The sequence below is a fragment of the Terrapene carolina genome, unplaced genomic scaffold, assembly GCF_002925995.2.
Source record: "Terrapene carolina triunguis isolate 2854851 unplaced genomic scaffold, T_m_triunguis-2.0 Scaffold84, whole genome shotgun sequence".
Taxonomy (NCBI): Eukaryota; Metazoa; Chordata; order Testudines; family Emydidae; genus Terrapene; species Terrapene triunguis.
Genome location: NW_020664435.1, coordinates 16,797,490 through 16,821,457, shown reverse-complemented (window position 1 = coordinate 16,821,457; position 23,968 = coordinate 16,797,490). Strand labels below are relative to the sequence as shown.

Here is a 23,968-nt window from a genome sequence, read left to right as displayed (position 1 = left end):
GCAGAGCAGGGGGTGGAATGGAGCTGCAGATGGGGGCGGAGTAGGCAGAGTGGAGCTGTGGCTGGGGGCAGAGCTGGGCTGGGGGAGGAATGGGGTGGAGTGGAGCTGTGGCTGGGGGCAGAGCTGGGCTGGAGTGGATCAAGGGGCGACTTAGAGCTGTGGCTGGGGTCAGAGCTGGGTTGGGCATATTGACCTTGAAAGTTCCTCCATTCCCCCTAAGGGGGCATGCCACACAGTTTGGCAACCACTGAGCTAGGGGAACCTCTTAGTGACTTCTGCCACTTGGAAATGTATAATGGCAAGCAGCTGCCTCAGTTCTCTGCTACAGCAGGAAACCTTATACAGGTTGCCCTTCCCTGTGGTTCCTATTGTGCCATTGGGCCCTTTGTTGTGACAGCCTTGGGTTCTGCCAAGGGTACCCCACCCCTTTATTGAGCAGGTGCAGAGCCAGCCTCTTCTGGCTCTGTATAGATCTATTCTCCTCTTCATCCACAATAGGTTCTCTGCCTGCTTTCTCCATTGTTTGCATCCACGGTAATGTGGGGGAAGGTTGTTCTGACTGTAGTCGGTTTACATTGTATGGGACAGATCATCAGTCAGCTAAGGGAACCTTCTTCAGCATCCAACAACTTTCTGAGCTCAGCCCTCTTTCCTCAGTCCTAGTTTTAAGACTCCTATCTGTGCTCCCTCATCATTTTTCCCTTTCCCACCCTCCTGATGCTCCAGTCCCTCTTGTTCCCTGATTCTTGTGGTGACCTGTTGGCCTGCCTCTTTGAACCCTGGAAGAGGACAGCTTGCTGGAGCCGTGTTAGTGGGAGAGTTGGGGTGGCAGTGTGAAGTACTATACCTCTGATCAAGCAGAAGCTCTTATTGCTAGGATATTAGCGTCTTTGGGGGGAAACAGCAATCGCTAAGAGAGGTGTTTTCAGGAGAAAAGCCTGCACGGTTCCCCTTAGCGTTCCCCTTTTGCAAGGTTGTCACTGTTGGTAAGTGTCTTACTTCTCCCCAAGTGGCCGATAAGTGATTTCTCTGAGGTTAAGGTCAAAGTAGTGGGTGTCACCTACTTTGGTCACCGACTGCTCTGCCTACTTTCTCACCACACCAATGATGCTATTCATCCATAGAGAATCTGGGCCAGATTTGCAGTTACTCTCCTTGCTGTCCTAGTTGCCACCATTTAGTATTGATCGCTTGAGTGCTGCAGTCTGGTCTTGATCAGCTCTGTGACCCAGTCGCTGTCAGGGCCACAAAAGTGATCAAGTGGTCATTGGAAGACTCCAGACAAGTGACATAGTTCTTGTGTAATGTCATTTTTGGTAGTGCCTAGTTGGCTCTCAGCTCTCTTGGTGTCTCTAAGCTTGGCTGCAGGCAAGTTTAGCTCTGGGACTAGAAGGATGACCTACCTGCAAAGATGAAGCTTTCTGCCAAACTCTCTTTAAAGGAGCTGAACTCTTTTTGGCGAAGGTCTTGGTAATATAACCTGGGCATTCTGAGGCCAAAGAAAACTCAATGTCTCAGTTTCCAAAACACCCTGCATCAAGCAAGCCTTTCAGCCTCATTCTCTCAGGGTTACATTAAGTCCTTTTGATGCAGGGAAAAATCTAGACAAGTAAAATCAGCAGTTCACCACCTTTAGAGCTCATGGTAGGAGCTTGCAAGCTGATGGGAAGGTGTTTAGCACAAAAAATGCTGTCAGCCATTTAAATCCCTTTTTTTGTGGAGAACTTTATCTTTTGGTCACAGAAAATCAAATGCCATCATCAAAAAGGAATTCACAAATATTCCCCAGCATGGAATTTCTTATCCAGGTGCACAACCCTGGGTTCAGAAAATAGCTTTTTGCCAGGATGTGTCAGCAGAGAATTGACCTAGCATTTTCTTCAATTCATTTGGCAGACCTTTTTTCTTTAAAAGTGTGGGTTTGCTCCCTAAGCTTTGGCCTGAAAACCATCTCTCTTTCATGCTGACTTAGTTTTCTCCCCCTCAAGTTCCATATATGGAGGGAAACTCCACGCTTCAAGTATTTATTTTGTATTTAGATTGAACTAGAAGTTTCAGGATTGGAAAAGCCCTATTTATTAGGGTCTTGAAAATGCACAAGGGTAGGCGCTTCAGATACTGCAGTTTCTGTGTGGGATTGTTATCTCTTAGTTTATGACCAAAAGAGCTCAGGAGAGATTTGACTAGAGACCTGTGTCTCCTGACATCAGTTTAGAATGTCAGAGCTGTTACGTTGTTGACACATCTCACGACCCACTTGTTTGCTGCATTTGGACTGCTGTGTAGGGAGCAATCTAAGGTGAGCTCCTTTTGTTCTTAGTACTATTGGTCACATCCACACCCAGTTCTTGGTCACAGGGAAGAAGAGATTTGAAAAGGGGAAAATTACTTTTTTGTAGTCTCTTCTCTCTCCCTCAACCCCCCACCTTCTGAATCCTGCTTTCCTCCTACCTGTCTTTTGTATGCTATTAGATATGTCTGGAAGTGCTTGACTGGAAAGGCAGGAGCCTGGTTATGTAGATGCCACCATGATTCACAGACTTTTTGCCATCTTACCTCTGGCAGGTGACAGACATAGCATAGCCAGTTCTGAGAGGAAAGGAGGAGACTACACATTTACCAGTAAATAATCGTCTAATTTGTGACTTGAATAGGATGTGGGTCTAGATTTTCAGAAGTGAAAAGTGCTGTAGTGAGTCAGCACACACGCTTAATTCTTTCATTTGTGATCACACATTAAATGTCTTTTAACTGCCTATTTATAGGACATTCATCAAGTTCCTTTCTGTTTGCATACCTGCTATTTTTTTTTGCTTACCCTGTACAGGAACTGTCTGGTTCTCTGGAGGCAATATATGGTCAAGTTAGTGAAGCAGATGACTCTGAGGAGGCATTTCAGCAGTTTTTTGAGTGGAAGCAAACTAAACTGGAGGAATTCAGTCGTGTCAGAAGTGGTACAAATGCTTCCCTACAGATTCTTGCAACATGGTTCAGTGGCATGATAAAGGTAGAACAGACTTTACTTCTATCCTGTAATGTATGTGAAAAAGACACAGTTCTGCATGCAGACAGTAATCTTGTGCAATAGATGTTAGTGCCTGATAGGCAGGCATTATGGGAGAGCTAAATACAAGTTTCCATAGTTGTACTTATGAAGAGTGCGACTTGGTGCCAGTGTTTCAGTGCAAAGAGGACAGCGTTCAGTGAGGACCAGATTACTCTCTTACCTCAGTACCTAATACATATTGGAGTCAGCTGGTACAAAATATAAATGCATGCTCTTGGGTTAGAGGACATGTTTCGTGGTTCAGTTAAGTGTTTTCCTGGTCTGACCTAATATAAGCATATCATGGGGAGAGAAAGAACTGCTCAGTGCATTAAAATAATCTGTTCAGACTTTTCCAATGATTAAACAAAAACATCCTCATTGCTCCTTTCATACTACTTTTGAACTAAAGACTTGAGGGTAAATTAAAGGAATCTAATCAAACATTGATGCTGAAATAGTCTGAGGAGAGAGAAAGAAAAACAAGGATTGCCAAATGAATGAACAGGCTGTTTCTGATTTTAAAATGCTCTAGGTACAGATTACCTTTTCCTTGCCTTGAAATGTTATGTGGAGGAATTAATGCAAATTGTGAGGTTGTCTAGTATTATATTTTTACCTAGTATTGTTCCTAAGCTGATGTGCTGTTGTAATGCTGTCTTATAGCTTACAACAGTGCTTAGTCTATATCCAGCAGTTTCCCCACAGTACTTTGGGTAGGGTTAAGTTACTTCGCCTTCCTTCTCCACCGCCCCCAAGAAATTGGAGAATCCTCTTTAGAACTTTGCCAGATCAGAATACTGACCCTTGCACCACTGATACAAGATGATGTGCTTTAAGTGCATACCAGAAATAGAGGGCTATTTTGTTTTACTGGCAGTCACTTTTATTTTCCTTGTTAAATTGTGGAAGTGGGTGCCATAGAGGTTTAGAAGATGCTCCTGAACGGTGCTGTTGCAGCATTTTCTTTTAAGCTCTATGGGAACTAGTCAATAATATTGTGGAGCAGCCTTTTGGATATGTCTACACAGCCATTAAACGCCCATGGCTGGCCCGGCTCGCAGGACTCAGTCTGCTGGGCTGTAAAATTGCTGTGTAGACTCGTACTGGAACCTGAGTTCTGGACCCCATGAGAGGGAAGGATCCCAGAGCCTGGGCTCCAGCTTGGGTTGGAACATGTACATCACAATTATACGGCCCCGCCACCTGAGCCCTGCGAGCCCGCTGACTCGGGTCAGCTGTGAGTGTGTAATTGCTGTGTAGACTGTGTCGAATTGCCGGCACTACTATGATGGGTCCCGCACTTTCTCTTTTTTGTGGGGGTGTTCAGGGCGCCATTTCTCGCCCCTGATCTGGGGTATTAACTGTCCCACTAGTATCCCAGAGAAGGGGAGTGGAGAGGGAGGGACCCGGGCCCGCCCTCTACTCCGGGTCCCAGCCCAGGGGCCCTAGAGATAGCGGTAGATATACTCCGTTAGTCTGGAAGAGGCTACCTGAAGACAACTGCTTCTTAGGAGCAGTTGGACAATGTTTTGGGGCCAGGGAGAGGTAAAACTAAGACAATAAAAATGACCTGAACTTCCAGGGATGATTTAAAAGTGAAAAACGCAGTCTACTTGGATGAGGAAGGATATTATTATCTGGGTTAGCCATTTATTAACAGTAAATAGTTTCAGCCACTTAGGCCTACTCCACACACCAATATTTTACTATGCCTAAGTACTGCTGTGAACAGTTGGGTTACCTGACATGATGAATGCTTTTTGGTAGTCAGTATAGACTGGAGTGGGCTGCGTTCAGCATGATGTCAGTTAACATAATTATTCACAACTGTGTTGAGTTGCAGTTCAAGTGTACCAGACCTTAGAAACACAGTTACAGTTAAAACAGTTTTAGTTACATGACTGATTTTATGGATAATCTAAAATAGCAGTATTACCCAGGGGTACTTTCTGTGTGTGCTGGTATGATTGCACAAGCTGATGCATTCATTCAAATCTAAACTTTGAAAATAGTCCAGGGAGTTGGGGAAGTTCCAGATTTATGCAGCTGTGGTTTTGGATGGGTGAGGATGGGGGAGGGAGCTTTTGGCCCCTAGACCTTTCATCAGCTTCAGTTGTGATTCTAAGATTACTCCATTGCAATTGGCTGGACATTACAGTTCCTGTTTTTGTGAAAAAAGGGTGACCAGACTGGACAGAGAAACTATTTTAAACTCACTATTTTAGTTTTTTTTTCTTTATTTTTTTTTAAGTTCCTTTAAATGTTTACTACTTTCACTGCAAATCCATTCTTAACATGAATCCGTGTCTGTTTCCATGAAACTTACAATGGAAACGGCAGTCCACAGCAGAGACGTGGCTATCATTTTCAGTGGTTGGGTGGTCATTTTCAAATATACTACTCCAGACTTTTTGAGCCAATGTGGTGTTCAGGCCTGCATTGTTACATACCTACTATAATTTTAGCTTTTTGTTTTGTGAACTTCTTAAAATTAAAGCAATAACACATTTTCAAGATCTGCAGTTCTACTGAATATACACGCTTATTAAATGGTTGATTGAATGAATCTGGATAGGGCAAGTATGTAGTATAGCTCCATATCTCTGGTGCATATGCTGTGTATTAATTACAGGGATCAGATTCCCATGTTAGTGTGGTTGCCGCGATTAATTTAATACTCCTACATGCACAATGAGAGAGAAAGCTATTTATCTAAAACATTTGGCATTGCAATTAACATTTGGTGTAGCTACAGGCTAATCTTGCTCCATTGATTTATTCTCTGCTCTGTGGCATCCTAAACTTCATGAACAGGGGAAAGTTAAATTGTTTTCTTTGCAGGAAAAGCCTGTGCTTCATGTTGGCCACATCTATGAGCTCATATAACACAACAAACCAATCACTTGTATGCTCCTTTACTGTGATCTCTGAAACAGCCTTCAGTGTAGGAAGGACAGAATTCCTCCTATTTCAGAATAACACCCTGAGAGCGCCTTTACCTCAGGGCTCACTGCAATGTTTTAATTTTGGAAGTATGCAGCTCTTTTCGTTCCTCCACCCCCCCATCCACCAGCTGTTAAAATGTAACATGGACCCCAAAATACATTTGTGCACAATCTACTTCTTATTTTTCTTTAAAATGGTTCAGCTGCTTAGTTCATCTTCCTTAAAAACTACTTGCTTACAAAATCAGACATTAAAAATATAAAAGTGTCACAGCACACTATTACTGGAATTGCTTACTTTCTCATTTTGTCTGTATTAAATTTTAGTTTGTACTGTCTTCGCTAGTGCTTTTTATGTTTCCTGTTGTTAAAACTAGGCAAATAGCTAAATGATTGATGTACCCCCTGAAAGATCTCTGTGTACCCCCACGGGTATGTTTACTCCTGATTGAGAACCACTGGGCTAATTTGTTAGCGAAAACATTTTAATCCTATGATGATAGTACATGGAAAAAGCTGAGCTAAACACAGTTTCACCACACTGAGCTCAGTAACCAAGCAAGCTCTGATTACAGCCTTTGTTTCTATAATGAAAGGTCCGGGTAATAGGATACATCAGCTATCCATGTGTCCATTTCACTTACAATTAAGCACTATGCAAGAGCAAGGTGTGCATTCTGGGGCTATTGGTACAAATCTTGTGTTGAAGCATGAGATAGAAACAAGCATCTTTGACCACTTTGCACCAAAGGTTCTGAAGTGGCTTTTTGCTGTTGGAGTATTTTTAAAAAAAAAAAAATCTTAAAGCAACTTAGAGCAATTAACAGCTTGAGAAATAATTTTTTTATCTCTCTCTCTCTCTCTCTCCCCTGCAAATATATCTCCACTATCCTTTTTTCACATGTAGCTAAAATTGCTTAATTTAGCTTTGATGTTGCTTTATCTCTTTTTTGGATTTTTACAGAGGGAGAAGCTGTTTTAGCATCAGTAGATGTTGTCAAAAGGTTTCTCAATAATGAAACCTAAAAGTGCCTGTGTAGAAACACGAAGATGGGGAAGGGAATGGGTTTAACTGAAGACATCTCCTTTATTTTTCTCTGGAAAGATGATTAAAAACACAAAATGAGAGCCTCTGTCAGAGAAACTAAAGGGTTAGTTAACCCAGTGGTTTTCCAGACTACTGTACCCCTTTCAGGAGACTGGTTTGCCTTTTGTACCCCCAAGTTTCACCGCACTTAAAAACCACTTGCTTACAAAATCAGATATAAAAATACAAGTGTCACAGCACACTAGCACTGAAATATTGCTTACTTTCTCATTTTTACATATAATTATAAAATAAATTGTGACCCCCCCCCCCCCCCAGGTTGAGAAAATCTGATATAGTAAATAGGGCAGTATAAATAACTAGTCTGTATGAAATTTTAGTTTGTACTGACTTCCCTTGTGCTTTTCATGTAGCCTGTTGTAAAACTAGGCAAATATCTAGATGAATTGATGTACCCCCTGGAAGACCTCTCCATACCCCTGGTTGAGAACCACTGGATTAACCTACCAGTTTTGTCTTGGTCATTTTCTGTTTCATTGTGTGAGTGAAAAAATATGTTGTTTTTCAACATTAGAGACTCAACAGGTGATGGATTTGTGATTCCTCTGCCACTTACATTAGTTTTAGTTTTAATTTAGATAAAATCAAGGTGAGGTTTGGAAAAAAGAACCGGAGGAAGGCAGGATTCAGTTTACATTTCTTTTCTAGTGACGAGGCACAGTCTATGCTGTATCACCTGCAAGTCTCAATCAAACAATAAGAACTTGGCATTAGACACTGATGGCCTGATTTCCAGAAGCGCTTGGCATTTGTGCCAAAGCCCTGTTTTAATAGGAAGTACTGAGTTTTTGCTGATATTTTGCATTAACTTGTGATTCTAGCATTCAGTTCTCTTTCCCCTCAAGTTTTTTGACCTGACATCAGAAGTATCTTTGAAGTCAGAAGAAGTGGTTGGCAACGTGGATGAAGTTCTTGAGAAGGTTGAGTCAGATACCTGCAAAGAGCTGGATATTTCTCTAGTTGTAAGTTCCTATGATCTCTAACTTGTTCATACTTCTGAATGTTTTACACAACTCTGATCCCAGTTACAACTTTTAATTTATGGATGGGTTGCTATTAATCATTGCAATTTAGGCAGTGTCTTTGTCACAGAAATGAGACGGAGAAGGTGTATAAAGTTTTACATAGATTGTCCCCTGGTGATGTAAGTGCCAGCATTGTACAGTGGCCTGAGCATAGGACTGGGAACTAGGAATTCCTGAGTTGTAATCTCAGCTCTATCACTAGTTTGCTGCATTGCCTTGGGCAAATCAGTGCCCCATCTATATAATGGGAATAATACTTCAGAGTGCTATTGTGAAGTTTAATGTAAGTGTGCTCTGAAAATGTTAAGTGCGTAAAGTATTCTAGCAGTATTAGATAATTTAGCCTGTTTCCATGCCAGTTCTTACTACAGTATATTCTCCAGTGCTTTGTCCAGTCTTAAATGGTTTCCACCGCCTCTCCTTTAAGACTTACTCCATTCTGCTCTGATTAGGAAATGTTTTCTGATGTTCAGTCTAGTTTTATTTCTTCAGTTATTTATCTTTCATGATAAAGAGGATTGCTCCATTCTCTTCATTTTGATAATTCTTCTCTGAACTCCTTGCACTGTCTCAACAGTACAAGTCCCTGCTCTGCCAGAGAGAAACAGCCAGGAACAGAAATTGAATCAGTCTCTTGATAATATATTGCTACTAGAACATCAGTTCAGTCAACACTTATTTTGACTGCAATCTGCAACAGAGCAGGTGACTTGCTTTTTAGAGGTGAAGATGATGCACATCTTGACATTTAGTATCCATTTAAAAAAGAAACCTAAGCTGTTAAGCTCTTTTATACAGTACAAAATATAACATGACAAAAATGAAGCTTTTGTATGGAAATGCCGATCAATTTTTATTTTACTGCGACTCTTTGGTGAACTCTTAAGACTTGTGAACTTTCCATTTCCAGTCTCCTCAAGAAAAGAGATAAAAATCTGACATTAGAGCCATTCCATTAACATTGATATTTTCAGTAGAATTTTATATCTTAGATGTTGACACTTACAAATTGAGAATAACTGCAAGCCTTTTATCTACTTCTTATGTGTAATTCAACCCAGGAGCAAGATGAGGCAGATAAGGAAATAATCTTAAATGCTTACAATAAAGTTATATGGAAGATCCGTCAGGAGCAACATCTAATCACTGTAATACGGAGCAAGTATTTGGCCAGTGTTGAGGTCAGTTTACCCCTTTACCTGCTTGTCTATCACACCGTTCAATATTGTCTGAACTCATTTCTTTTTTAGGGTGTTCTTTAGCTTTTCTTTTTATATTGAAGATTGTGTGTCTGGTTCTGGTGGTAATTTGCTTTTTATTTTGGAAGTGTGAGAACTGCTGGTCTCCTTCTTAACTTCAAATTTATAAATGCTTTTTATAAATAAGTAACTTAAGATTTGAGTCTACAAACTCTTTTTAAAAATTCATGAAGTGTAACTTTAAGGAGACTGTTAGTAGATGACTTTTTCCTGAAAGATGATTTTAAGATTGTACTTGTAAAGAAGCCTGCTCCTATAGGCAAGTAGTAATCTGTCCTACAAAAACTAAATTAAATAGTAGGCTTCAGCCAGTCGTTTCTAAATGTATTAGGACATGTATGTAAATAGTCACTAACTGTTTCCTTTTTTTAAACTTAGTTTAAAAAGCAGATTGTGGAATGGTTGAATAAAAGTCCCAACATTGACAATTTGTTATCAATTAAGAAGACTTTGAAAAATGTAAAGGCACGACTCAGATGGAAGTTGGTTGAAAAGAGCAACTTGGAAGAAGTATGGAAATGTTCCGTTTTTTTTTTTTTAAACATACTACAGAGAAATTAAATTGCTTATCCCAGCTAAGTGGTAACCAGTAGTTATAGTTTGCTAGATTGAAGAAGTTTCCTTTAAGTTCTGACTAAACAGGCATTTATTTGAAGACCAATTTTAAGTTAAGCCGTTTTGACTAAAAAAGCCGTGCAGAAGCTTTTCAAATATATTCCATAGTCCGGGCCTGGGTAGCTCTGAAGTCAGCTCTTTTTGGGAAGGGGGAGAATTTTGTGTAGTGACCTAGTCATATTTCATGTCATACTAAGCAAGATTATCTATCTTACATTCCAGTGTTCATTGTGTGATCCCTTTCACCTTACTTGGTCTCTCAGGCTCCATTTTTGTTCACCTCCCTGTGGGTTATACTTTGGTGTTCATCGATCACTTCAGCTTTTTATGTGAATATTTTGTTTCTCCCCTATTTAAATGTGCGAAGCCAAAGAAGTTAAACGCACTTATATTGTCATATTTCTAGTTTTGAACTCCTAGCCACCTCACTGACAGTGTGTACACCTACTCACTGATGGTGCATAAGGGTCATTGTTTGCCACAGCTTTCAGTTCTTTTTCAACTAAATAAGTCCTAAAAAATGTAAGTATTCCCCCAGCTCTAGCAGGGAGTAAGAGCAGATAAGTTTACATCTTTGCTGTACAAAGAGTGGAGTTTTGCGAGGGAATTTAGAGAGGGAGTATGAGAGCCAGATACACTTAATTAACATTCTCTAAACTTAGGCCAATAACCCACCCCCCAAAATCCCCCTCCCAAACAAAGAAAATAACCTCCAACAAAAAACAAAAAAAATCTGCAGGAGTAAAAATAATGCAGGCAGAAGTCCAGCGGGAGAATGGGGACCATCCAGTTTATTGCACTGAATGTAGCTTGTATGATTACCTGCCTTGTGGGCAAGTGGCATATGTGTGCACTCGGTGCAAGGAGCTTATGGCCCTCATAGACTGACTATGGGCTCTTGAGACCAGAATGGCTGAACTGGAGGAGTAAGGGAGACAGAGGAAACTTTCCAGGACACCGTAGAGCAGACCCACCCCTGGTCTGACAACCTCTGTGCTGTTGAGGATGAAAGTCTTGGGAAGGAGAACATCAAACTGGAGCAGGGGGAAATGATCTCAATTAGCACCCTCCTTTCAGATGGTGTCATGGTATCCTCTTGCACTGAGGATATCTCTTCAGGGGAGGGAATCCCAATTGTTAGGAAGAGACAGGTAATAGTAACGGGATTTGATCATTGATTCATTGGAAATATAGATAGCTGGGTTTGTGATGACTGGTAGAACCACACGGTGACTGTCTTGCTGGGTTTGAAGGTTGCAGATCTCTCAAGACATCTAGGATATTTATGTGTCGTGCTGGGGAAGAGCTGGTGGTATATGTAGGTACTAGTGACATAGGGAAAGATAGGGAGGGCCTGGAGGCCAAATTTAGGCTGCTAGGTAAGAGATTGAAGTCCAGGACCAGCATGGTAGCATTCTCTGAAATGCTTCCAGTTCTTCTTTGAGTGCTTGCTCATGTCCATTCCATGTTAGATGTGCTTGCGCTGCATGCACAGTCGCCGGAAGTTTTTTCTCACAGTGGTATCCATTGGGCTGGCTCCAGTGCCCTCTGGTGCTGCGTGCTCATGTGCCGGTATATGGGGACTGGCTGGTTCCGCACCCTCTCAGTTCCTCCTTACCATCCATGATGGTCACTGTAACAACTCTTCTTGCCTCAGCAAGGCTTTCTTCTAGTGGTTCCATTATTCTCTCCTTTCTTCGCAAGTTTAGTTACCTTCAGTTTATTTCTTTTAGTAAATAGTATATAGTTCAACCCCACATTTGTTTAGAGGGGCATCCTCTGCCCCCAGGGCTGGGCATGCCCCGGACTCTGGGCTTCAAACTCTGTGCCTCCTGTGGTGACTGACCTGCACTCCAGCTTTCTGAACTGTCTGGAGGAGGCTCACGCGCAAGAGTGTTGCCAGATATGCTGCAAGTTCAAGCCTCATATGAAAAAGGACAGGGAGGCTAGGCTAAGGTCCATTCTGATGGAAGCCACATTTAGACTGGCATCATAGCCAGGCCGGTGATACTTGGCACCGAATACCTCGACATCAGTGTGGAGTGCTCGTCCGGCAGCATGGGTTTCTCGGCACTGTTCCCCTTCACTGGTGCTGAGGAAAGAAGCACAAAAAGCAGTGTTCTGAGGGGGCATTCCCTGAAGGTGAGTAAGGACAAACACAGGGAGGGCAGCGAAGTACGACCTGCATTGGGCCACTCCTCTACCCCCACTCTGCAAGCAGCACTCTCAACTCCGCCCTGCTTGCAGGTGCAGTTGAGTCTGGTGCAAGACAATCCACTGACACCGGGGGGACATTGTGGTGCCAGTGAGATCGCGGTGCTGTCCACCCTAGAGGCGTTTGCAGCGGCCAGGGACCTGATGGCTCTCCCGGTACCTGTGGGGCAACTTCCAAGATCACCGGCGAGCTCACCAAGCAGAAGGGAGCATGTTCCCCTGAGCGCCTATCTGGCACTGGGTCCTCTGGTACTGACCAGAGGGAAACCATCTCTGTTGATGTCAGTGAAGACTTTCCCACTCTGTCACCATTCCCCAGACCCTCGGCAGCAGGTGGCGGAAGCGAGGGGTACTGCCTCCTATTGTGCCTCCCCCCCTCCCCAAGCTGACAAGTCTGAGGACCGTGCACCCAACCAAGGAGCTATTACCAGTATCTGGCATAGGTCCCATTGGATCCCAGTGTGGGTGCCATCCCAAGTCCCTGGCCCAGTGGGCAGAAGCCTATGCAGGTCCAGTGACCCTTTTGGAATTTGTGGGGTTTTTCCCCCGTACTGGGACTGCCTTACAGCCATTTGCATTCGGTAGTGTGAGAGAAAAGGGCCCCCCTGTTGCACCATCCGGCACCTGACCCGGATTCTGGTACCAAGCCTGGGCTGCATGATGTGGTCAGTGCAGAAGAAGAGGAGGAAGGCCTCCTACCAATACAGGCCTCCTCCTTCCCAGACAAAACTGTGGTGGGGCCAAGAGGCTCGGTACCTCAGGACGACTTCAGAGCTCACTAGGAGCTATTGAAAAGGGTAGCTTTTAACCTAGGAATGGAAGTGGCGGTGCTTAAAGAGTCCTAACTTTGCCTGATTGACATCTTGGCTGCAGTGGCCCTGTCAAAGGTGACCCTACCCCTCAACGAGGCTGTTACGGGTCTGGTCAGGTCCCCTTTCTGCCTCCCACTTCAAAAAGAGCAGAGAAAAAGTACTATGTTCCCACCAAAGGGTATGAATACCTATATTCCTGTCCCCCTCCTGGGTCCCTTGTGATTGCAGTGGCCAACGAAAGAGACAGGCAAAAGCTGCAAGCTGTGACCCCCCAAGCCAAAGGACTCAAAGAAGTCTACTTGTTTGGTAGAAAGATTTATTCTACTGGTGGGTTACAGCTCTGCATCTCCGACCAGCAGGCCTTGCTAGGGAGGTATAACTATAACGTCTGGGACTCCATGTCAGAATTCAAGGACTTGCTGCCTAAGGAGTCCAGACACGAATTCTTCGCTTTGCTGGAGGAAGGGAAGACCGTAGCCAGGGCCTATGTCCAGGCTGCCCTAGATGCATCTGACATGGTTGCCAGAACAATGGCATCCGCGATGGGGCTGAGAAGGTGCTCTTGGCTCCAATCCTTGGGACTGACGCCAGAGGTTCTGCAGTCCATTCAGGACCTTCCATTTGAGGGAACTTCCCTCTTCTTCGAACAGACATATGCAAAACTCCATGGCCTGAAAGATTCCAGGGCCACCCTCAGCCTCATTACTGGGCTCTCACAGATATCCAGGAGGCCCCAAGCACAACTTCTGAAGGGGCACCTGAGGGTGTTATATCAGTTTCCATATCGGATCCTGCCCCCCCTTTGTTTTCAGACCAACTCTCCTACTTCAGCCGAGCATGGTCCCTCATCACGTTGGACTGTTGGGTGCTGTGTACGATGGAGGAAGGTTACACTCTTCAGTTTTCTTCCACCCCTCTCTTCCATCCCCGTTCCTCTTCAGGGACCCTTCTTATGAGCAACTTCTAGTCCAGGAAGTGCAAGCCCTCCTTTGGGTAAGGGTGGTGAAGAAGGTGCCTCAGAACTTGAGAGGGAAAGGGTTTTACTCCACTATTTCCTAATCCCGCAGGCCAAAGGGGGTCTTCTACCCATCCTAGACCTGTGTCGCATCAAGATTTGTCTCAAGAAACTGAGGTTCCGCATGGTCTCCCTGGCCTCCATTATTTCCTTCCTGGATCCAGGGGACTGGTATGCTACCCTTGACTTGAAAGAAGCTTATTTCCACATCTCCATTTTCCGGGACCACAGAGGGTTCCTCAGATTCACCATACACCAGACCCACTACCAATTCATTGTCCTCCCCTTTGGCCTGTCGGCAGCCCCTTGGGTTTTCACAAAATGCATAGCAGTGGTGGCGGTCTTCCTCAGAAGGAGAGGTGTTAGTCTACCCTTACCTCAATAACTGGCTGATCAAGGGCTGGTTCGAGGCTCACGTGAGAGCCAGCATCACTCTGGTCCAAGCTATCTTCAGAGCCCTGGGCCTATTGATAAACGAGCAAAATTCAACTCTCATCCCCGCCCAGAGTATAGAGTTTATTGATGCATTGCTCAATTCTACCCGGTTCAGAGCCTTCCTCCCAGTGGCTCACTCCCAGACAATGTCAGCTCTGATATCGGAGGTCAAGACCCAGCTCGTCACAACAGCCCATTTCTGCCTCAAACTTTTGGGTCACATGGCTGTGTGCACTTATGTGGTACAGCATGCAAGACTAGGCCTCAGACACCTTCAGGCTTGGCTGGCCTTGGTGTACTCGCCGAGCCATCAGCACTTGGTCTCGGTGCTTACAATTCCTGCCCCGGTCCTCACCTCCCTTCACTTGTGGAGGGATCCCCGATCGGTGGGCACAGGCATTCCCTTTTCACTCCCCAGCCATCAGTATCCCTAATTGTGGATGTGTCCTATCTAGGTTGGGGGGGCTCATCTTAAGCACCTCAGGGCCTGTGGTCCCAGGAGGAGCTCTCCTTGCATATAAATGGCAGAGAGCTCAGAGTGGTCCGCCTAGCGTGCTAGGTGTTTTTACGCCAGACCTTGGGCAAAATCGTGAGAGTGCTTGTGGACAACACCACAGCTATGTTTTACACCAACAAGCAGGGAGTAGTGTACTCATCCACCCTGTGTCAAGAGGCCATTCGCCCGTGGGACTTCTGCGCAAAGCACTCCATCCACGTCGAAGCTTCTCACTTTCAGGAAGTCCGGAACACTTTGGCAGATCACCTCAGCAGGTCTTTCTCTTCTGACCATGAGTGGTCCCTTCACCCCGATCTAGCTAGATCCATCTTTCAGAGGTGGGGGTTTCCTGTTTTAGATCTGTTTGCAACCAAGCAGAACAGGAAATGTCAGCAGTTTTGCACGCTGTGTGGTTACAGCCCAGGCTCGTTCACAGATGTCTTCCTACTCGTGTGGACAAAACTCCTGTTCTACACATTTCCCCTCATTCCTCTGGTACATAAGGTCCTTCTGAAAGTCAAGCAAGACAAAACAAAGGTTGTTCTTATAGTCCCTGCGTGGCTGTACCAACACTTGTGGCATGCTACTGGATCTGTCAGTATCAACCCTGTTGCCGCTCCCTCCTGCCTTGATCTCGCAAGATCACGGCTGTTTGCTCCAACTGAATCTCAAGGCCTTCCACCTGGCCACATGGAGGATCCATGGTTGAATCTGGTAGAGCTGGACTGTTCAGAACAAGTCGACCTGGTCTTGCTAGGTAGTAAGAAACCGTCTGGTAGAATGACTTACCTCACCAAGTGGAAGCATTTCTCAGTGTGGTCATCCCAATGAGTCCTCTCACCAACTCGGTTACCTCTCCAGTCCGTGCTGGAATATCTGCTCCATTTGAAACAACAAGGCCTAGCCATTTCATCGATCAAGGTGCATCTAGGGGCAATTTCAGCCTTCTATCCTCTGCTGGATGGTAGATTGGTGTTCTCACAGAAAATGTCCATTCACTTCCTCAAGGGATTAGAGAGACTTTACCCTCAAATTTGCAAACCCATTCCCCCGTGGGACCTAAACCTGGTCCTGTCAAGACTCACGGGCCCTCCCTTGGAGCCATTGGCACCATGCCCTCTGTCATATCATTCCTGGAAGGTCACCTTTCTGGTAGCAATTATTTTGACCAGGAAGGTTTTCAGAAATCAGGGTCTTTATGTCAGAACCCTCATATGTACTTCGCTGTCTGCTTTGGAGTTAAATATCTTGAGTAATTATGTATTGTCTGCAAATTTTGCCACCTCACTGTTTCCAGATCATTCATGAATATGTTGAACAGCACCAGTACAGATCCCTGGGTGACACCACCGTTTACCTTTCTCCATTCTGAAAACTGACCATTTATTCCTACCCTTTGTCTCCTATCTTCCAATTTTTTAAAGGATGCCTTTTGACTCTAACCACTTATTTTACTTTTACTGCAAAGAGTTACAAAGGGATGTCACAAAACTGGCTGACTTGGCAACAAAATGGCAAATGTAATTCAATGCTGATAAATGCAAAGTAATGCACATTGGAAAACATAATCCCAACTATACATGCAAAATGATGGGGTCTAAATTAGCTGTTACCACTCAAGAAAGAGATCTTAAAATCATTGTGTATAGTTCTCTGAAAACATCCGCTCAATGTGCAGCGGCAGTCAAAAAAGCTAACAATGTTAAGAACCATTAGGAAATGGATAGATAATAAGACAGAAAATATCACTATGCCACTATATAAATCCATGGTATGCCCACACATTGAATACTACATGTAGTTCTGGTCGCCCCATCTCAAAAAAAGATATATTAGAATTGGAAAAGGGACAGAGAATGGCAACAAAAAAGATGGGCTATGGAACAGCTTCCTTATGAGGAGAGATTAAAAAGACTATTCATGTTGGAAAAGAGACAACTAAGGGGGCATGTGATAGAGGTCTATAAAATCATGAACGGTGTGGAGAAAGTGAATAAAAAAGTGTTATTTACCCTTCCAAGTAACACAAGAACCAGGGATCACTCTATGAAATTAATAGGCAGCAAGTTTAAAACAAACAAAAGGAATTACTACTTCACACAATGCACAGTCAACCTGTGGAACTCGTTGCCAGGGGATAGTGTGAAGGGCAAAGTATAACTGGGTTCAAAAAAGAATTAGGTAAGTTCATGGAGGATCGTTCCATCAATCAAGATGGCCAGTGATGCAACCCCATGCTCTAGGTGTCCCTAAGCTTCTGACTGCCAGAAGCTGGGAGTTGATGATGTGATGGATCACTCAATAATTGTCTTGTTGTGTTCATTCCCTCTGAAGCACTTGGAATTGGCCACTGTTGGAAGACAGGATAGTGGGCTACATGGATCATTGGTCTGACCCAGTATGGCCGTTTTTATGTTCTTATCTAAAAGAACAAGAACTCTAGATATTTGTGCCTTACTACTCCCAGGAGTGTATTTACAGAAGACCCCATCCTTACCTCCAGGGGTTTACAATCTTGAGTTTTAGATGTAGCACAGGTAAGAGTGACGCATCAAAAAGTAATTGGGTAGGTCGGATGAAGGTTACAGTAATGCCATCGTGCATATATTCAGTTTATGCATATGCACATTTTGATGGTTTTTTTTTTTTAAACCACACACACTTCAGTGATTGTGAGCACTGTAGAGTGGATGAGCTTTGAAGAGAGATTTAAAATGAGAGAGGCTAATGGACCAGAGAAGGAAGATGATTCCATACATAGGGAATGACATAAACCCCACCCCCCAGCAATGCTTATGCTTATGCTTATGCTTATGGGAGAAACAGGTGAATGGGCTACTGTGAAGACTAGCGTCATTGGCGGAGAAAGGTGGAGCAGTTACGCTATAAGAGACAGAAGGTTTGGCAATTGGAAGGGAAGAGTTATGTAGAGCCTTGAAAAGAAGGACAAAAGTTTTTTAGAACTCCAGTCTTGCAGATACCTGGGGCAGTTCAGACTTGTCCACAAGACTCTAAGGTTTTGTCTACATTCCTTCCACCGTCTCACCAGATTCTCTGCCTTTGGACTGTGCAGCCAGAGCAGTGATTCACACTCCCACCTGATCTATCACAGCCCAGGATTTAAAGATGATTTTGAGATCACTGTCTTCTCTTCTTTATTGAGCCAAAATTTCAGGGCCTTATTTCTCTGAGTAGCATCACCTGCCATGCACCTTTCTTCTGTTAATTCTCCCTTCTTCCAGCATGGCAGAGCTGGCCAAAGGAATTGAGCTGAAGGGCAACCTGCTCCTGTGTCTGCAAGAAGATATTCTGTGGAGCCACAGAAGAGAAGTTCTGAGGTGATTGCTCCCAGCCAAGAGCCCTCCTTGAGTCAGGGGGGAAAGGCTCCTTATGGACAACTTGTTGAGGCTTCTGCATCTCACAACACCAGCCAAAACTTCCCTAGAAACACCTCCATTGCTTGGTCCTACTCAGCTCTTGGGAGTCTGGGAGATATCAGTGTTGTCACTGATTAAGAGTTCTTCAAGGGTAAGGCACTAAGTTGCCCCCAGTTCAGTCTCCCTCAAAAGGAGAAAAAAATCTGGTTGTGCATCTCAGGTTTTTAATGGGTTAATTGAGTCCATTAGTCAAGGGATCCATCATCCTTTCAGACAGTTGTTCTTCCCAAGAGGAGGATTTGGGATCTCATAGGGGCAGTCCCCGCCACTTCCTCCCCAGTTCTGGATTACATGATGAGGCACAACAGGGCTCAAATCAAATTGTCTTTGCCCAGGCTAAGACTTCAACGAGAACTAGACTAGGAGAGACTGATCCTCTGGGGATTTTGCAAAATACATTAGAAATCCAAAAAAGGCTTAAAATAACACAGGAAAAAAAGCACAGCAGGTCTCACTGGTCTACAATTTTTGAGAAGTCGGCTGCTTCAGAGATAAAATGTGCTATTTATTATGTATTTTGATGTGCTGAATTCAAATATGACAATTAAAACAACTGATTGGCTACTGTTTCTAAGATACTTACGTTTTTATATTTTATGTCTATGTATATTGTGTAGATAGTAGAGTTTTAATCATAAATTGTAAACCTAGGTCTTTTCATGTGTTTATGGTTGCTTTACATGATAATATTTCACCTGTCCTGTTTATGTAACACTTTAAAAATCAGCAAAAGGGTTATATAAATAAAATTTATTATGAAACAAAAGGCAAAAAACTATTCTGTACATAGTTTAGTCCTATTCAGTGTCTACTCGGCGCTTCTTGGCTTGTCTCTTGTATTCATTCAATGGAGCATCTCTTGTCACTGTCCAGCAATAGTCTGCAAGCATTGATGGGCTCCATTTGCCCTGATAGCGTTTCTCCATTGTTGCAATGTCCTGGTGAAATCGCTCGCCGTGCTCGTTGCTCACTGCTCCACAGTTTGGTGGAAAAAAATCTAGATGAGAGTGCATGTTGCAACCAAGGCTTTTGTATGCCTTGAGGAGGTTTTCCACCAACAACCTGTAGTTGTCTGCCTTGTTGTTTCCGAGAAAATTTATTGCCACTAACTGGAAGGCTTTCCATGCCGTCTTTTCCTTGCCACACAGTGCATGGTCAAATGCATCATCTCGAAGTTCACGAATTTGAGGACCAACAAAGACACCTTCCTTTATCTTAGCTTCACTTAACCTTGGAAATTTTCCACGGAGGTACTTGAAAGCTGCTTGTGTTTTGTCAATGGCCTTGACAAAGTTCGTCATCAGACCCAGCTTGATGTGTAAGGGTGGTAACAAAATCTTCCTTGATTCCACAAGTGGTGGATGCTGAACACTTTTCCTCCCAGGCTCCAATGACTGTCGGAGTGGCCAATCTTTCTTGATGTAGTGGGAATCTCTTGCACGACTGTCCCATTTGCAGAGAAAACAGCAGTACTTTGTGTATCCAGGCTGCAGACCAAGCAAGAGAGCAACAACCTTCAAATCGCCACAAAGCTGCCACTGATGTTGGTCATAGTTTATGCACCTCAAAAGTTGTTTCATGTTGTCATAGGTTTCCTTCATATGGACTGCATGACCAACTGGAATTGATGGCAAAACATTGCCATTATGCAGTAAAACAGCTTTAAGACTCGTCTTCAATGAATCAATGAACAGTCTCCACTCATCTGGATCGTGAACGATGTTGAGGGCTGCCATCACACCATGGATGTTGTTGCAGGCTACAAGATCACCTTCCATGAAGAAGAATGGGACAAGATCCTTTTGACGGTCACGGAACACGGAAACCCTAACATCACCTGCCAGAAGATTCCACTGCTGTAGTCTGGAGCCCAGCAGCTCTGCCTTACTCTTGGGTAGTTCCAAATCCCTGACAAGGTCATTCAGTTCACCTTGTGTTATGAGGTATGGTTCAGAGGAGGAGGATGGGAGAAAATGTGGGTCCTGTGACATTGATGGTTCAGGACCAGAGGTTTCATCCTCTTCCTCTTCCTCGTCTGACTCAAGTGAGAATGATTCTGGTGCATCAGGAACCGGCAGTCCTTCTCCGTGGGGTACTGGGCGTATAGCTGATGGAATGTTTGGATAATGCACAGTCCACTTTTTCTTCTTTGACACACCTTTCCCAACTGGAGGCACCATGCAGAAGTAACAATTGCTGGTATGATCTGTTGGCTCTCTCCAAATCATTGGCACTGCAAAAGGCATAGGTTTCCTTTTCCTGTTCAACCCCTGGCGAAGATTTGTTGCACAAGTGTTGCAGCATATGTGTGGGGCCCACCTCTTGTCCTGATCTCCAATTTTGCAGCCAAAATAAAGGTGATAGGCTTTCTTAACCATAGTGGTTATACTGCACTTTTGTGATGCAAAAGTCACTTCACCACAAACATAGCAGAAGTTATCTGCACTGTTCACACAAGTACGAGGCATCTCTGCTCACTTTGGCTAAACAGAAATGTGTCCCTTTGCAAAATCAAACACTGACAAATAAGAGAGCATGACACTGTATGATTTCTAGAGCTGATTTAGGGCAATTTGTTCAGCAGAGTGATGTAAGCTTCATTATGATTACATCATCCATGACTTCTAGGAATAACATGATGCAATTCATATCATGTGTGACGCAATACCAGCTTCAGATTGCATCATTCATTGTTTTGCCTAAAAAGCAAGTACTGTCCAAACCCAGTCATAGATTTATTCATAGATCCAGTCAAAGATGTATTTTAGTCATTTCTGGTTTAAATTGAGATCCGTTCCCTTTATAACTCACTTATCCTCCGCCATTCCCAAGTCAAGGGTCGTATATACTGACCCAATAGCATATCTTGAAAACTAGAGCCAATCAACAATTTTAAGCATCATTTTTGTTCTCTGTGACCCAGAATTAGTAAAGTTTGACTACATTTATTTCAGAAGCATTTTGGCTGTAGAGCAGTGTCTCCAGCTCCTTGGGGGATGCTGAAGTAGGGGAACTGTTAGTTTTGGATCATGACAACACTGAGGAACAGATGTGCTTGAAACTTGGCATGAAGGTTGTGCACCACTGACATCTAGCCAGAGAGAGAGGGTATGAAAAGGGGAATATTTCTTCAATTCAAAACGAACAATTTGCTATCTCCTTATTTCTCCTTCAAGAAAATCACAAGGAAGGGCTGGAAAATGGCCAACAAAGAGAAGAGGCTGAGTCTGATAGCTTTCCAGGTTCTAGAATTCCAAGATTCTCTCTTCATCCTTCCTCAGCTGTGGTGTCCCTGTAAAGGACATGTTAATTTCTGCCAAGGGGAGACGCCTTCAATACCTTCAGGCAGGAAGATGGAAGCCGCCCTTAGAAGAGAATTAGAAATGTTAGCATAGCTCTTTGAGTCTCACTGGTCATCACGTGCTTTGTGCAGCCTCAGTATCCTGATGGGATGCCTTTAAAGAGCCTTGACCCCCTCCCCCCCGAACCATATCAGTACTAGATAAAATATCCCTGATGACGTGTTCATGGAGGATGGAGCCATCAGTTCTGTGAGGCTGGCAGCAAGAGTTATGAGAACAAACTAAGTGGCCAGGTGCCAACTCCTACCAGTCCAAAAAGTCAGTATGTTTGCATCTGAGCGCCCACCCCCATCTAGTATGCAGGCCGTCAGGCAGGATCATCCTACTTCTTAGACTCCTGGTTCAAGCAGTAGCACAGAAGACTACAACCAAATTTGAGTGCTCTTGTGACCCTGTGTGCCAGGTTGCAATATCACTCACTCAGATATGGTCTGGCTGCCCCTCCGTTATGTCAGCAGGGAAGGGGCTCCTCTGTTACACCACCCAGTTCTGGCCAGAGGCCACTGGGGGTGGGGTGGGGGCCTCCTCTTGTTGTATGTCTCTGCCTAGTTCTGATTCTCAAAAGCTGAGAGCTTGGCCCACTGTTTAAAAAGTGTGGGGGGCATTGCCCCCCTCTGGTCTCCAGCACCCAGGGGTTCAAGTTGTCCCATGCTGAACAGTATAAGAGAAAAAGTATCTGTGTTGCATTCTGGAGCTTCAGGCTCCTGCACATCCTTTCTTTTCCCCTCTTTCCAGCCTCAATAGATAGTGACAAGCACCCGCAAGGATATTTCACACCTTCTAGAATTATTTGCGACAGAGGCTGTTCCTCAGAGCAAAAAAGTCAAGGACTCTAATCTCTTTTCTTCACAGAAAGAAAAAGAAGTGATGGAGTCCAGGCGGAGTTAGACTTTAAGAGGCTGAGTGGTTTGGAAGAGAAGACTGAATAGAGGATGCAGACTTTCACTTCCCTTTTGCTGCACTCTCCCTAGAAGAGCGGATAATAGACCTGGCAGGAGCTTATCTGCATAGTTGTGGAAGGGCCTGATACCCGCAGTTCCTTCAGGATGCTTATAAAAATAGCCACTATCAGTACAAAGTGTTACCATGCAGTCTGTCCTCCACACACACAATGTTCACAAAGCTGCTGATAGAGATAGTGTCCTGTCCGAGGAGTCTAGGGACTCAGATGCATCTTTTCTTAAACTAAATACTCACCTTGTACAATCTTGCAAGAAGCAACTTAACCAGACCTGCATCCTGTAGGCACATTTGTCTGTGTCAAACTTGAAGAGCTCTCTGATTCCCTTTCAGAGAACCATCTGCCAAGCTTGATGCAGAGCCAGCATGCTCACAGCACAGGAAAGGGTTGACAAGATTCAGGCACTGATCTCCTGGGCGTCGAGGAATACCATGTGTATTCATCAGTACCAGCTCCTAGGATTTCCAATCTCTTTGCGGTAGGGGTTATTCCATGGGTAAAGCTGCGCTAGAAAGGTTAAAGGATAGATCTTAAGGGCCTGTAACAGTTTCCAGCAGGAGATGGAAAGGAATGTGAGGATACCATGTAGTGATCAGGTCCCTAAGTTGGTGGAAACAGCAAATCCATGTGATGGTAGCATCCTTCCTGCACAATCCAGAATCCAAAATTGTGACCATGGATATTGATGTTGCAGGGTACTTGATACACCCCAGGGCACAGGGAAAGTCATCAAGGTCAGAAAGGCTCCTGAGAAACTAATTCCTAGAGATCAGTGAGGTGCTGATTCTTTGAGACTTCCAGGACTGTCTGAAGGAGGACCATACGCTATCTCAGTTAGACAACTCAATGACTATGACATACATAAAATGGCAAGGGAGCACAAGGAGGTCAAGTCTAAATACTGAAGTAACACACAGACTTCTCTGAGCAGAATGTCTCCAGCATCACTTTTATGTGAATCTCTCTAATGAACACACTAGCAGACAACCTCTGGAGTCAACAGATGAACCACTCAAATGGTCACTGAACCAAGAAGTTTTCCAGCTGATACTCGAGTAGTTGGGGTACCTTCCCACTGTTTACCTATTTATATCCAATCCAAGCACAAGAGCGAGAGTCGTCAGTGGGGAAGGAGGTACAAGAGCACCGGGGACAGATGCTTTGGCTAATCTCATTTCTCTTTCCTTCTAATTTTTCCTTACAACGTGCTACATCCCACCTGTCTTGGAGGGGAG

General features: G+C 44.1%; 1 protein-coding gene across 1 annotated transcript in view; it reads left to right on the top strand.

Annotated features, from left to right (window-relative positions):
- The window catches only part of STK31 (serine/threonine kinase 31), a 102,513-nt gene that overhangs the window by 40,202 nt on the left and 38,343 nt on the right, over window positions 1–23,968 (top strand). Inside the window, exons 11-14 of the mRNA XM_026649341.1 lie at window positions 2,828–3,007; window positions 7,948–8,064; window positions 9,189–9,308; window positions 9,765–9,896. Of these exons, the coding sequence (XP_026505126.1) occupies window positions 2,828–3,007; window positions 7,948–8,064; window positions 9,189–9,308; window positions 9,765–9,896 (549 nt within the window). The remainder of the gene's footprint in view (window positions 1–2,827; window positions 3,008–7,947; window positions 8,065–9,188; window positions 9,309–9,764; window positions 9,897–23,968) is intronic.